Genomic DNA, 15,084 nt, shown 5'->3' on the forward strand with positions numbered 1-15,084 from the left:
CGGGAGGGGCTTCCCGCTGACTCGCAGCCGGCTGGCCTTGTAAGTGGGGGAGCCAGTCAGTATGCCAAGAGTCAGCGCCACTTGATCGCCCGTTTGAAGCCTTTTCTTCTCTCCCCCGTTACTCTTCGCAGAGGGTTAGTATTGTTGTAAAGCCTGAGAAGTACATCTGCGTCTAACTTGGCGCGATACACCATCATCATCACAGATTGTATCAGCCCTCACCCACCAGCAGAGGCTTGTACCTGACGTCCTCCAGCCCAGCCCAGGTCCTGGCACTCCCAGTAGTGGAATGAATGAATGAATGAATGAATGAATGAATAGATGGACGGATGGATGAAATGTAACTTTTGTAAAGAGCTAGGTGAGGGAGTTGGGGCAGGCTTGACTGTAGATTCCAGAGCCTGCAACACCCTTGTGCACATGCACACACATGTATGGCAGGTGCAGGAGTACCCAGCAGGCTTGGCGGACACACACACGTGTGTGTGTGTGTGTGTAACATCAGGTAGTGTGTCCCACAGAAAATCATCAGTACTCCTCTCACCCAGGCTCCAGCCTCTCTTACTCCCTGCACCCTAGATGTCTGCAGGATGCTCTCACACACACACACCCCCTCTAGTCCTCTGCTCTTGCACCCCACCCAGCACTGGCACTGCTGGCAATATCTCTCTCCTCTTTCAAGTCCTGGTCTCAGAGAGAAGGGGCTCTGTGGGGCAGCACTATTAGAGCCCCCCACTCTCAGCCCCTGCAGCCTGGACGATGGTTAAACCCACTTCCAGGAGTCTGGGAAAGTAGGAAACGTCAGTACCACCACCCCAATTGGTGAGGCTGGAATCCAGCCCTCTCCTGTAGGGCGGCACTCGTGTGCTCTTGCTGGCAGAAGGGGCTCAGGAGGATGCAATGCTGGGCTCCTCACCAGTGGTAAGTGCTCAGAGCTGTATCTTTTTTTTTTTTTTTTGACATCTTTATTGGGGTATAATTGCTTTACAATGGTGTGTTAGTTTCTGCTTTATAACAAAGTGAATCAGTTATACATATACATATGTTCCCATATCTCTTCCCTCTTGCGTCTCCCCTCCCTCCCACCCTCCCTATCCCACCCCTCCAGGCGGTCGCAAAGCACCGAGCTGATCTCCCTGTGCTATGCGGCTGCTTCCCACTAGCTATCTACCTTACGTTTAGTAGTGTATATATGTCCATGCCTCTCTCTCGCTTTGTCACAGCTCACCCTTCCCCCTCCCCATATCCTCAAGTCCGTTCTCCAGTAGGTCTAGTCTGTCATACAGAGTGAAGTAAGTCAGAAAGAGAAAGACAAATACCGTATGCTAACACATATATATGGAATTTAAGAAAAAAAAAATGTCATGAAGAACCTAGGGGTAAGACAGGAATAAAGACACAGACCTACTGGAGATCAGAGCTGTATCTTGTGTGCAGAGCCACAAGATGAACGCGGTGGCCTTCCTTGACAGTCATCTTTACTCAAATATTTGGGGCCTCTACCACCATTTTTAATGGAAACTAATGCAAACGCGTTATGGAAAAGATTGCGAAATTTATATGAGCTTTCAAAGATAACAGGAGGGATTTCAAAGGTATTTCATTCTTGAGACAAATGCTTCAGGCTCTTCCCCAACTCAGTGCAGGTTCCCTCTCCACTCCAGTGGGAAAGTTTGAGCAATGTAAAGCTAATGCATTTTCCCTCTCTGTGTGATTGTTATTTTTATGAAGATTCGTTGAGACTCTAAGACCCAAAGGAATACCTCCCTGATGGAGGAGGGATTCAGACTGATGATGGCAGACCAGATCCTCGGAATGCCTGAGCCAGAAGGGATGTTAAAGAACAAGTCCCTTACTAACAGACAGAAAAGGTCCAGAAAGGACCTCTGTGACATGTCCAAGGTTACAGAGCCCCATCTCAAGGCTGTCAGGCCTACCTGCTTTGGAAACAGTTCCAGCAACCACCTAACATGACCCGCCCCCCCCCCCACCCCTCCCCCTGCCAAGATCTAGAGCTGCAGCTCAGGGGACTCATGCCCTCCGCAGGGGCAGTGACAGTCTTCTGTCCATCTGTCCATCCTTCCACAGGTGGCTCCAGAGCCAGCCAGACCCCAGAAAAGGTGCACACAAGTTGTCTACATCCAGCTTTTTGCACCACCTGCTTTCTGTTCCCTGCCCTTGGCAATGGCCTGGTCACATTCTCTCTACCCAGATGTTTTTGAAGTTGTTATAACCTTATTATTTTATATTAGTCACTAATTACAGTTTGTATCAGTCAGGGTCCTGGCAGGAAACAGAGGCACACTCAGAAAGGGCTCAACTGAAGAAAGTTTAATGGAGGGACTGTTTACAGAGGGCTGGTGAAGCACCCATAGACTAAAAACTGCAGGAAGCCATTACCACCCATGGGTGCAGAAGGACAAGAAGAGGGCGTGAGGTGACTGGAGCCCAGTGAGGGCCAGAGGCGTGAAAGAGGGGCCACCCAGCAGGAGAAACACAGCCTCTGGCAGAACTGCAGTGAGGAAAGGAGGGAGTGAGGGAGAAATGCCCCCACCACCTCTCCTCCTGTCTTCTGCCGGGACCTCCCATTGGCCAAACCATCTGGAAGCCAGATGGCAAGGGAGCCCAGGTGAGGCCGTCCACAGAGGACATCCTCCCAGGTGGAGAAGCAGAGAAGAGAGGAGGGCAGCCGAGGGACACAGAATACCAGCACATGGCTAATTTCTTCCTTCCGTTTATCTCCTCTGCCTGTGAAGTGCCACATCAACCATTTCTCAATGGTTCTTGAGTGCTGCTTGCTGAGTTTCGATTGGCTGAATATTACCTGTGGTCTGATTGGACCAAGCATCAGCCAAAAATGGCCAATCACAGGAGAATATGGAGTGAAATTGTCCTTGCAGTGAAGTCATGCGCTATGAGCTTTATTTTTCACAGCTCAACAAATTCTGCACGTGTAGTAGCCCCACACCCGATGTCCTTCCTCTCAGAAATGCTGAGAATAGGCATTGCTTCCATTTACATGGACAATGGGTGAAGCTTAAGCGGGTGGGCTGAGTACATCACATTCTTGCTTTTTGTGATCTGGAAGGAGGCCCAGGGTCAGTAAGGCCCTGGCCCAGTCAAAGCTATGGGCTGGAGAACGGAATTGGGCCATTTGTAGAGACGTGGATGGATCTAGAGACTGTCACACAGAATGAAGTAAGTCAGAAGGAGAAAAAAAAATATCGTATATTAACGCATATATGTGGAACCTAGAAAAATGGTACAGATGCAGGACAGCAATAGAGACACAGATGTAGAGAACAAGCGTATGGACACCAAGGGGGGAAAGTCGCGGAGGGGGGTGGTGTGATGAATTGGGAGATTGGGATTGACATATGTATACTAATATGTATAAAATGGATGACTAATAAGAACCTGCTGTATAAAAAAATAAATAAAATTCAAAAAAAAAAAGCTATGGGCTGGAGGCAGTTACTGGAGTTCATCTCATATGCCAATTATAATCACTAGATCAGTGTGCTAACAAGGATCCTGAGGTTGCATCTGGCCTCAGCGGTGCCGTGATTGATTAGTGATGTCATGGACAATAAGAGTGGTGGTGCAAGTACCATCTTGGACCTAAGCAGTTACCTAGCTTGGCTTTTGACAGAGCCTCTGTGATTTCCTCTATCAGCCTGGGACTTCCCTCGCTCTCATCCTTCTCCCTTTCCCTCACCACACTGAGTAAGTGCAGCCTAGGAATACATCCAGCTGGCTCCACCTCAAACCCTCTAGCCAGCTGACCAAGGAACCTGATCATGCTCTTCTCCACAGGCCACCACCCACGTGTATGTGACCATCGTGGATGAGAACGATAACGCGCCCACGTTCCAGCAGCCCCACTACGAGATCTTACTGGATGAGGGCCCGGACACAATCAACGCCAGCCTCGTCACCGTCCAGGCACTAGACCCGGATGAGGGGCCCAACGGCACAGTTACCTATGCCATCGTTGCCGGCAACATCATCGACACCTTTCACATCGACAGGCACACGGTCAGTGGCTGGTGGCGGGGTCCAGGAAGAGGGTCAGCTGGCCATAGGGATTGGAGGGGAGCTCAGTGACACCATGGGGGGTGGGAGCAGAGCAAAGATGGAGTCCGGGAGGAAACTGGGGGGCAGCCAGTACGGGAGGATGAAAAGGTTGGGTGGGGCCTGGTTTAGAGGAAAACGGGGGCTCCCTGTCATGGCCAGGACGTTAGGGCCAACCTCCCTCCTGGGGTGGTCAGAGGGAGCCCCAGACCCACCACCTATTGATCCACCCTCGTCCCCTCTACTTATCCTGCAGGGCGTCATCTATGCTGCCAAGGAGCTGGACTACGAGATCAGCCATGGCCGCTACACCCTGATCGTCACCGCCACGGACCAGTGTCCCATCTTGTCCCATCGCCTCACCTCTACCACCACGGTGGGTGGGTGGGTAGATGGGACAGAGCCCCAACTTGGGGGTGGGGTAGGACAGGTCACAGAAAGGTCCTGTGGGGAAGCGGGGTTTCTAGGAGAAACGCCTAAATCCACGGGCCCTGTCCTGGTCTCAGCAACTCACCCAAACTTGCAGTGTGACTTTGAGGAGGTTACTGAACCTCTCTGTGTGGCTGCCCCTATCAGATACATGATGACACCTGCCTTCCTCCCCTTCATGGGAAGGGCACAAACTCCAGTCAGACCGACAGGGGTTCATGTCCCTGATCTTCTACTTCCTAACTGTGTGACTCTGGGCAAGTCACTTAACCTCCCTGAGCTTCACTTTCCTCCTCTGTAAAGGGGGGATAATAAAAAACTGTTTCAGGGTGTGGGAGGAGCAAATGAAACCAGAAAAACGATGACCGTAGTACAGCAATAAACAGAAGTTCATAGCATTATTATTAATAATATTATTATGCCCATAGAGAGACTTTGACAATAACAATAGCTTATCCACATGAGTAGCTTAAAAAGCCCTCCCATATCCGTTAACCAGTATGATTCTTCCATCACCCTGTGAGGCAGGATTATCAGATCCGGTTTATAGATGAACAAGGCTGGCTGGGGCGCAGTCCTGACTAAGTTCGCTTATCGTCTCAGGTGCTTGTGAACGTGAATGACATCAACGACAATGTGCCCACCTTCCCCAGAGACTACGAGGGACCATTTGATGTCACAGAGGGCCAACCAGGACCCAGAGTGTGGACCTTCCTGGCCCATGACCGGGACTCGGGCCCCAATGGGCAGGTGGAGTACAGCATCGTGGACGGAGACCCTCTGGGTGAGTGGGGCCTGAGCTGGGTGATGGGGGTGGCATGACCCAGCAGGCCTCTCCCTGACCCCACTCAGGAGCCGGATGAAAAAGGAGGTCTCAAGGCAATTAGCCCCACCATTGTGCGATGGGGCCTCAGTTTCCCCACCCATAAGATGATGAAAGTAATCTTCTCCCAGGAATATGGTGAGAACACTCTGAAATCTGGGAGCAGAGGCTGGTAGCCTTGGAAGGTCACAGACTCCTTTGAGAATCGGATAGAAAACACCCCTGTGTCATACCCAGAGAAAAGGCTCCAGGCGAGAGGAAAGACGAGCACCCTTGCCCCAGACCTTCAGGACCCCCCAGATGCACACATGCAGGGAGCACCCAGATTTCTCTGCACATCTCATCATCCCTTAATAGCCTTCACAACTAGGCCGACTATTCCCCTCAGTTGAAGAGCAGGGCTTGCCTGGCAGAGCGATTTCTCAGGATAGTGGTTACTCACTTTTGTAGAGTAGGAATCCCAAACTCAAGGCCTACTGGGGCCGTGCAGGGAGCACACATGGGAGAAGAGGTCTGGGCAAGAGAAGAGGGAATAGTGGGGGCTGCAGCAGCCACAGCTCCGCTCTCGCCGATTGTGGTCAGGTTGAAATGCAGGCCCCGGGGTTGGGGCGGGGGAGCCCTTCCCATTTTGAAAAGAAATGCTGGAAATCCAAATCTTTGTGAAACATCCTGATTTTTAATTGAGCACTCAATAAGTATGTATTGAGCATTTGCTGACCACATTCCAGGTGCTGAGGGTACAGCATGGTAAAAAACGGATACAAATCCCTGCCCTTATAGAACATATGTTCCAGTTGGAAGGTACAGGCCATGAACACAACTGGTTAAGCAGACGACTTAGTCTATTGGGAGGTGCTAAGCGCTATGGAGCAATATAAAGCCAGGAGATGGGGAATGCCAGGGTGAAGGCTGCAGTTTTAGAAAGAGTGCTCAAGGAAGACCTGTGCAAGGAGGTGACATTTGAGCAAAGACCTGAAGGAGGTGAGGAATGGGTCATGTGGACATCCAGGGAAGAGCATGACAGACAGAGGGAGCAGCAAGTGCAAAGGCCCTGAGGTTGGAGTGTGCCTGGCTTGTTCACAGAGGAGCAAAGCGGCCCAGTGGCTGGCATGAAGCCAGGCAAGGGGAAGAGTAAGAAGAGATGAGATCAGAGAGGTAATAGAGACAGATGTTGGGTCTTGTAGGCCATTATGAGGACTTGGCTTTTTCTCCGAGTGACATGGGAACCGTAGGAGGGCTTTGAGCACAGGAGGGATGTGATTTGACTTAGATTTCAACAGGAGCATTCCATTTCCTGAGCTCAGACCAGACCAGAGAGGTTAGGGAATGCCTGGTAGGAGCCTGTTGCAGTCACTGGGGCTAGAGATGGTGTAGCTGGGACCAGGGAAGCGGCGCTGGAGAGATCATGAGAGTTCTGGTATATTTCATAGACGGCCAACAGGACGTGCCGACTGATTGGATGTGAGATGTAACCTAAAGTCAAGGATGACACCAACGTTTTGGCCTGAGCAGCCGTGCTGTTAGCAGATGGGAAGACTGCAGCAGGAGCAGGAAAGGTGGGGCGATGGGGAGGAGGGTGAGGTTAGGTTTGAGATGTCAGATAGGCCTTGGATATACAAGCCAGGAGTTCAGGAGAGAGGTCTGCAGTGGAGAGAGGTATTTGGGAGTAGTCACCCCAGAGATATTTAAAGGCATGAGATGAGAGGAGCGCACTGACACAGCAGGCAGAGGAGAGGTTATAGAACATGGGATGAATTTTCAATTAAGAGGCCCACTTCTGTAGGGCCAGACTTGGAGCCCCTGCTGTCCAGAGCTTGCGGTGGGCCACTCTGTTCTGACATGTCACCCTTTCATGTCCCAAAAGTCCTTTCCCTGGCCAAGCACTGTGCCTTCCTGCTCTGCAACCAGGAGAGCATGGGCCTTTCTCCTGTGCTCTTGTCACACACACACCCAGCGGCTGTATCATGTCATGGGAGCCCTGCTCCTGTTCGGGAGGATGCCAAAGTCTGCTTGACAGGTGGCTGCTGGGTGGGCAGCTGAGCCCCTCCCAGGAAGGGACCCTCTCTGCACCCACCTCCAGGGTGCAGGGCTCACACTCATGCCCAGCAGACTGCAGACTGCTCCCTGCCACGGGCCTTTGCTGTCCTGAGCAGAACCTGCCAGGTTAAGTGCACACAGGATCGGGGCCAGCCTGGGGGCTTGCGGCCTCATAGGGGCAGGCAGAGAGGCAGGCCCCTGGGGCAGTGAGAGGGGCCAGGAGTTTCCCCAGGCTGACCCGGCCTGGGGCTCCCTCCCCTTGGAAAGGAAGAGTAGACATTCACAGCCCAAAGATAACTTGGGGATCACCGAGCACTGTCCCCACTCCAGAGGAGATAAGCGGAGGCTGGGCAGGGTGAGGTGGGTGACCTAGTGCTGTGCTGGAGCGGCTCGCACAGGTCGCGACATCCACTCCCCACCTCTCTCCTCACCTCCGGGTTCCCTGACACCATGTTGGTAATTTGAAAAACTGACAAACACTATAAATCAGGGCTGTTTTCCTGGAAAGCCAGTTGAGCAACACCACAGGTGAAAGGATGTACTCCAAGCCACCTGGCTTCAAGGTCACCTTCCCACCACTGCAGCCTGAACCTGGAGGGGGCTCCTGCTGGTGGGAAGACATCAGGGCTGCCTGGGCTCTTATAAGCCCCACTAAGCTGCGAGGAGGCACATGGTCAAAGAGCAGTTGGGAGGACTTCCCTGGTGGCGCAGTGGTTAGGAATCCGCCTGCCAATGCAGGGGACACGGGTTCGAGCCCCGGTCCGGGAAGATCCCACACGCCGCAGAGCGGCTAGGCCCATAAGCCACAACTACTGAGCCTGTGCTCTAGAGCTCACGTGCCACAACTACTGAAGCCTGCACGCCTAGAGCCCGTGCTGCACAACAAGAGAGGCCACTGCAATGAGAAGCCCGCGCACCGCAACAAAGAGTAGCTCCCGCTCAACACAACTAGAGAAAGCCCGCGCACAGCAGTGAAGACCCAACGCGGCCAAAAAAAAGGAACGGTTGGGAAACAGGCCATGTCACTTGCGCCTCTCCCCCCTCTATCCTGGCCTTCTCAGAACCACCAGCGGCCCTTTCTGGTCAGGTGCACTCATTGGACCCCTTCCTTACATCCTCATCTTCCGTGTAAGCCCCCAGCTCCTTCACAGGGCTGCCTGGGCTCCCTTTCAGGATGCCCCTAATGATACAAAGAGCTGCCGTGGGTCCAGCATACACGAGGTGAACTGGGGCTTGTCCAGTACCAGCACAGCCCTGCTGTGGTACCTCTTTATTAGCCCATTTTTCAGATGAGAACATCAAGGTGAGATTTAATCACATGCCCAAGAGCACATAGAGCGAAGTCAGCATTGCAGACCGGGATATGACTGATGGGAAGCCTTTGCTTTTAACCCTCTATCTCCAGAAGGAGTGGAGTGTTGGAGGGTTCAGGCCCCGGGGCAAGTTTCTGAGGAGGGCATTTTGCTGTTTGGGGGCCTTTGACCTGCCTATCTCCCCCACTGAGCTGACCTTGTGGGGGTCTAGTTTGGGCCCAGCCCCCAGCACCTCAGGCCTGCTCAGGCAGGCTGCCTTCGGAACCTCTTCCCTTCCATCAATGGGGCGGTTCGCTTTGGAGAGAAGGCAGCTGGCCATCTGCTTGCACGTGGCCAGGGGCTGAGACAGGGCTGGGAAACCCCTAGAAAGGGAATCCCCTGTTCTTTGGAGACCTTGGAGTATCAGCCTCAGGAAATCCTGCTTCAAGTGGCTTCCGCCCCTCTAAGCAGGGTGTAGCCCATAGGACTGCTGGGAGCGGAAGGGCTGGTGGGAAATCCCAGCTGCAGGTGGGCCGCAGAGGGACTGTTTTGGTAAATCAGAGCCGTAGGAGCTGGAGGCAGGGAGTTGTGAGGTAGGTAGAAGCAGGCAGAGAAAATCGTTGGGGAGCTTGGGCCTCTGTCCTTGCCGCACCCTTGCGTGCTGTGTGTCTCTGAGCGAGTCATTGCCCCACTCTAAGCCTTTTCCCCCAGATGCCAAAAGGGAAAGTGAAGGAAGTAACTTTCTCACTGTTCCCAGTTCCTGGGGGAGCGGCAGAGAGGTGACCCCCTCTTCCTCACACTCTCCCCTCCTCCCTCGTTCATCCTCCCTCACTTTCTTCAGCCCCCTAAGCGCTCCTGTCCAACTGGGACCCCACTGGCTCCCCTGTCATCCTGCCCCTCGGCTCTTCTCCTCCACCCCTACCTGTTCTTACCCCTCCCACCCTGGTCAGCTCTGAGTGGTAAGTCCCATGGATGTAGTGAGCTGAGATGCAGAGCCCTAGGTTCGAGTCTGGGTTCTACTGTTTACTTGCTATGGGGGCTCTAACAAGTCATCACCCTTCTCTCCCGTTTCGTTTTCCAAAGGACACGGGATGGTCTCTGAGGTCTCTTCCAGTTCAGAGCCTGAGAATCTGAGGTTCTTGCTCTAGACATCCTCAGACATCTGGCCCCTCAGCCAGGCCAAGACAAGGATTGAAGCCAAAGGGCCAGCTGAGGGTCCTCAGCAACCTCAAAGAAAGGAAATCAGGGCCACCTAGGCGCCAAGGGATGGCCATAGGCCTGGGAGAACCCTGGCTGCACTCCATGTGGCTCCATACCAGGGCTGAATGGAAGGCAGTTGGGGGCTTCCCTGTCCCCAATCCCTCCCACTCCGTCCTGCCCCGGTGCCTCACCACTAGCAAGGAGTCCCTTTGGGGTTAGCTTTACCCTTCCCCAATATGCTGTTTTACAAGATGTGGTATCTGGAAAGGATCGCACCTGACAAAGCTTCCGACACCTTCGTTAATTGATTTCAGATCAATAGTGGTGACAAGGAGAGTGCTTGTGTAGAAAGGGAGCCCTCACTTTTTCGACATAACCATCCTACCCAAGGTGGGTCCCTGGCCTGGCATCTCAGGCCCATCAGGGCATGAGTGGGCCCCTGCCCGCTTGTACCCCTAGGAGTTATCTGTTCTCCTGCCTCCTGCACTTCCCAGCCCTTGGCAGGTCCCACGAGGGTCTGAAGCGGGGGGTGCTGGAGGGCCCATGCCCCAGCTGCCCCTGACCCTGGTGAGTAAGGCTCAGTAGAGGAAGCAGGGGAAGGCCTGGGCTCTCCACCACTCTTGGCCATTCTCAGCTGACCCTGGCTTCTCCTGGGTGACACCAGGGGAGTTTCTGATCTCTCCCGTGGAAGGGGTGCTGCGGGTCCGGAAGGATGTGGAGCTGGACCGGGAGACCATCGCCTTCTACAACCTGACCATCTGTGCTCGAGACAGGGGGGTTCCCCCGCTCAGCTCCACAGTGAGTCTGGGGGCCCCATTCCACTGGCTTTACCTCCCTGCCCCCTGAACTCTCCATAGAGGCTCCTATAAACACTGCCACCTTCGTGCCCATAGCAACCTCAGGCTGCTCTGGAGCCAGTCCAGGCCCTCAGGGCCCCTACCAGACCTGCAAGTGCCTCGTGAGGCTCACCCGTGGAGGCTGGACCTGGCGCCTGGCAGCCACGGCCACACAGAGCTCCCTGGGGAGGCTGTGCTGTCAGCCAGGCCTCTGCACCTGTCACTCTGCCATTTCCAGCCCGCCTCTGCCTCTATTTTTCCTCCTTCCCTCTTATCCTCGTTTTCATCCTCTTGCCTTTTTTGTTGTCATTTTCTTGGGCTTCCTCTTTCTTGCCCACGACGAGCTGCACCTTTCCTTCCTCCGTTACCACTGCTTTGCTGTCCCGCTCCACCTGCCTCCTTGCCTCTTCCTCGGCCGCCATGTCCACCATCCCGTTCTCTGCCTCCCCTCTCTCCTCCATCTCCCCCGCGCCCCCTTTTCTCCTGGTCCTTCTCCTTCACTTCCTCCTCTTCCCTGACGTGCCCCAGATGCTGGTGGGGATCCGGGTGCTGGACATCAACGACAACGACCCCGTGCTGCTGAACCTACCCATGAACATCACCATCAGTGAGAACATCCCCGTCTCCAGCTTCGTCACCCGTATCCTGGCCAGCGACGCTGACAGCGGGTGCAACGCCCTCCTCACCTTCAACATCACTGCAGGCAACCGAGAGCGGGCCTTCTCCATCAACGCCACGGTAGGGCTGGGTCTGACCCCAGGGAAGCCCCCAGGATTTTTCCTAAAAAACAGGACCCTGCCCTAGGGGCTTTTCTACTCTGCTGTCTGGGCTTCTGTTGGTTCCACTTCCTCCTCAAGTCTCTACCCTCCACTGGGATGTGGGGTCTCTGTGGGAAGCATGGAATCTTGGATTCCTAGGTGAGCCACTTCTGGGGTCCCTGTCATCCCAAGGCTTGTCGTGTGCAGGGATGGGACCAGAGCTTCGGTACTACTTGGTTTGTACCAAGATGCACCAAGAAGTCCTCGCTCGACCTCTTGGAGTGTTACCGGCTGCTGTCACCGTGGAGTCCTCAGAGGGACCGTCCCTTTCAGGCAGCAACACCTGGGCATTGGTGGGTCACTCTTGCTCTGGCAAGGCCCTGCTGATCCATTTTGGTCCTTCTAGACCCTATCTTTGGTGATTTAGGGAGATCATTCACGGCCATTCCTACAGGCAGGGCAGTTGGGCCTCCATGGGCCAGAGCCCAAAGTAGGGGACAGGTCATTGCTCAGCTCACCAGCCTCTACATCCCAGACAGGGATCGTCACTGTGAACCGGCCCCTGGACCGCGAGCGGATCCCGGAATACAAGCTGACCATTTCCGTGAAGGACAACCCAGAGAATCCACGCATAGCCAGGAGGGTAAGGCTGGAGGGCATAGTGGGGAGCAGGGCCGGTGCTGGATATACCCAGGCGGCACGGCCCGTGGGTTAGATGCACAGGTTTTGGAGTAAGCAAGTTCTGGGTTCAAATCCCACTTCTGCCTGTCAGTTGGTGTGTGGCTTTGGCAAGTTATTGTCTCCCAGCCTCCACTTTCTCTTCTGCCAAATGGAGACATACCTACCCCAGAATCGTGGAGAGGACTTGAAGGAGCCAATGTCTGTCAAGTCCTCGGCACAGTGCCTGGCATATGGCAAACGCTCAGTAAATACCAGCTATCATCTCTTCTCCCCAAACCACAGATACTTGGGCACACACGACAGCAGTGTCAGGGGTGGCAGTCGGGGGGACACATGTACACAAGCACGTACTCTGGGGTTCTGAAAGGGTTGCGTTTTCCAGGTGGCTTTTCCCTCAAAAGCCAAAAGGTTGGCTCTCTTTACTAAGAGGAAGTGGGTATTGCAAAGCAAACAGTCCATTTGGGGGTAGGAATCAGCCCTCTTCCCAGCCCATGAGATGAGCCTAGGTCTGGCTCATCTCGGCTCTGCTTCTGACTAGTTGTATGGCTCAGCCCTTTCTGGGCCTCAGTTTCTGCATCTGTACAGGCCTAGGAGACTTCGGGCTGGAGGTGTAGGCCGCTGGCGTCTCTCATCCTGTGATCCTCGCCTTCCTTCCTTCTCTCACGTCCTCCCTCCTTCTTTTCTCTCCCTCTGTCACTCCCCCGCCTCTGCCTGTCCTTTAGGAGGGCCTGGGTCATCCTGGAAAGCAGCAGCATTGGGTGGTGGGAACCCAGAAGCTTGGAGGCTGGTTGCCACTCTGCTGCTAACTTACCACGCGGCTGTGAATAGTCACCCCCTCTCTGGGCCTTGGGTCCCCCATCTCTGCAATGGAGAAGCATCCGGGGCACTGGGAGGTTCTAAGAGATAGGATAACTGTGGTTTTTGAAAGGGATGAAGTGCAGCACTGAGTGGAAGTTTGGATGAACTCTGACCAGGGCACCAGGCCAGCCAGGAGGGTCTGGAAACTAAGACTCATCTTCCTGGCTACAGTCCTTCCTTACCACGAGATGGAGCATGATTGAGTACCATCCACCTCCCTTCCCCTGTGAACTTCATAACATCTCTGCGAGGGACTTAAGATCCCCATTTGTCAGATTGGAAAACTGGGGCTCAGATAGAGGGAAAGATTTGCCCAAGACCACCCTGTGAGCTACTAGCAGAGCAGAGGCTTGAACCACAGGTCTCCAGACCCGTGGCGGGGGCTTTTCTATCATCTATCTCTCTGCTTTGACCCCCGCCCTCCTTCCAAGTCCTTCTCCCACTGGAGCACTTTGCTAGAACGTGGCCCACAACCTGTCCCCCCGCCGTCATGCCTCCCACAGGATTTTGACTTTCTGCTGATCTTCCTTGCGGATGAGAACGACAACCACCCCCTCTTTACTGAGAGCACCTACCTGGCGGAGGTGATGGAGAATTCTCCTGCTGGTAGGTGCTGGGCCCACCTGCTGCTTCCAGGCACCCCCTGGGCCCCAGATGCCTGAGGACCTCCCTTGTGCCTGGTGGAGGCCCAGCTGAGGCCTGGCTGAACACAGACCTGGCAAGTGCAGAAGGGTGTGGAGGGGAGAAAGAGGCACAGCTCCGAAGGGCTGGTGGGCCAGGGCTGCCAGGCCTCTTAGCGGCCACCAAAGAGGCCAAAGGTCAGGTTGGATGTGGTCATTGGTCTCCAAGGCTGTCTGAGAACAGCCCCACTGCCCCTCCTCGAGGGGAGTTAAGGTGTAAGGACTACCCAGGAGGGGAATAAGCCTACTCCCCCCTGCTCCCTCCACTCCAGGAGCATAGGGCCCCCTAGAGGCTTCTGAAAGCTCAGGGAGCATCTGTAATCACAGGTGGGGGGCCGGGGCCCCTCGTAGGTCAGTGTGGCCCTTTGCCCACACGCATGCACTGACCAGCCTCACCTCCCTTCAAAGGGACAGAATCTCCTCTTTACTGTCTCCCCAGGGGAGTCCCCTCACTCCTCCCCCAGCCTCCCCCGTAGCTTGGATTCTAAGTCGGAAAGGGATGAGCTGAGATACTCCTTGTCTCTGGCTGGGTGTCTCCCCTGAAGGAATTTGAAACTGCCTGTGTATATGCTCACATGTGTGCCAATGCACGTCCATGTAAGGCATATGTGTGGGCTTACACATGTGCACAGACACACACAGGCACATGGGTGCCTGCACAGTGCACTCCGTGTGCAAATATGCCCACCTGCAGAGGCAGACAAGTGCACAACCTGGGGACTCCCAGGCCTGCAAGTGCTACAGTGTGAGTGCTCGTGGCCGTGTGACCACGGAGTCCTGCACACACACATGGGTCCCTAGCCATGTATAGTCGGACAGCTGTTAGAGCATTGTGGACATACATGCGTGGACAGACTGGGCTGGGGGTGCATACCTAGACAGGGCCCCCACATAGTGAGGGGACATCAGGGAGCCCCCAGACCCTCCCTCGGAGTGGCCAGCCTCAAAGGCTGCTGGGAAGGCAGGCGTGCTCCGGGCGGGCCGGAAGGGCTTGCTCACCATTGTTGTGTTTTCTCCCCAGCAGGGCTTTGAGGCCACTCCCCAGGCATCTGCGTCAGTCTGCCAAGGCTGCCGCAGCCCGGCCCAGGGTCTCCTACCCCGTCCACTTCACCTCCTTCCCTCCCTCTCATCCATCGTCAGCCATGGCTCACCGGGACTGGGTGGGGAGGGGGAGAGGCGGGCGGGGGGCCAGGTCGGCCCTGCAGTGACCGATCTCCCCCGGCCCAGGGACCCCACTGACGGTGCTCAATGGGCCCATCCTGGCCCTGGATGCAGACCTGGATGTCTATGCCGTGGTGACCTACCAGCTGCTGGGTGCCCAGAGCGGGCTCTTTGATATTGACAACAGCACCGGTGAGGCCTCTGTACCACCCCAGCTCTCCCATCCTGGCTCTGGGTACTCCTGCTAGGATGACC

At 54.8% G+C, this 15,084-nt stretch overlaps 1 protein-coding gene across 6 annotated transcripts in view; it reads left to right on the forward strand.

Moving 5' to 3' along the window:
* Nucleotides 1-15,084, forward strand: part of CDH23 (cadherin related 23) — a 443,685-nt gene that overhangs the window by 406,550 nt on the left and 22,051 nt on the right. For 4 of the 6 annotated variants that reach the window (XM_029245124.1, XM_029245118.1, XM_029245121.1 and 1 more), the window contains 8 exons: nucleotides 3,817-4,038; nucleotides 4,331-4,450; nucleotides 5,107-5,287; nucleotides 10,520-10,653; nucleotides 11,220-11,429; nucleotides 11,985-12,092; nucleotides 13,492-13,594; nucleotides 14,896-15,021. In XM_029245124.1, coding sequence (XP_029100957.1) covers nucleotides 3,817-4,038; nucleotides 4,331-4,450; nucleotides 5,107-5,287; nucleotides 10,520-10,653; nucleotides 11,220-11,429; nucleotides 11,985-12,092; nucleotides 13,492-13,594; nucleotides 14,896-15,021 — 1,204 coding nt within the window. Of the gene's footprint in view, nucleotides 1-241; nucleotides 267-3,816; nucleotides 4,039-4,330; nucleotides 4,451-5,106; nucleotides 5,288-10,100; nucleotides 10,246-10,519; nucleotides 10,654-11,219; nucleotides 11,430-11,984; nucleotides 12,093-13,491; nucleotides 13,595-14,895; nucleotides 15,022-15,084 lie in introns of those variants that run through there. The other 2 variants (XM_029245122.1, XM_029245123.1) reach the window with 2 other exon arrangements.

This window comes from Monodon monoceros, unplaced genomic scaffold (assembly GCF_005190385.1).
Source record: "Monodon monoceros isolate NGI ecotype Baffin Bay Population unplaced genomic scaffold, NGI_Narwhal_1 Super_Scaffold_4, whole genome shotgun sequence".
In the NCBI taxonomy this organism is placed as follows: Eukaryota; Metazoa; Chordata; class Mammalia; order Artiodactyla; family Monodontidae; genus Monodon; species Monodon monoceros.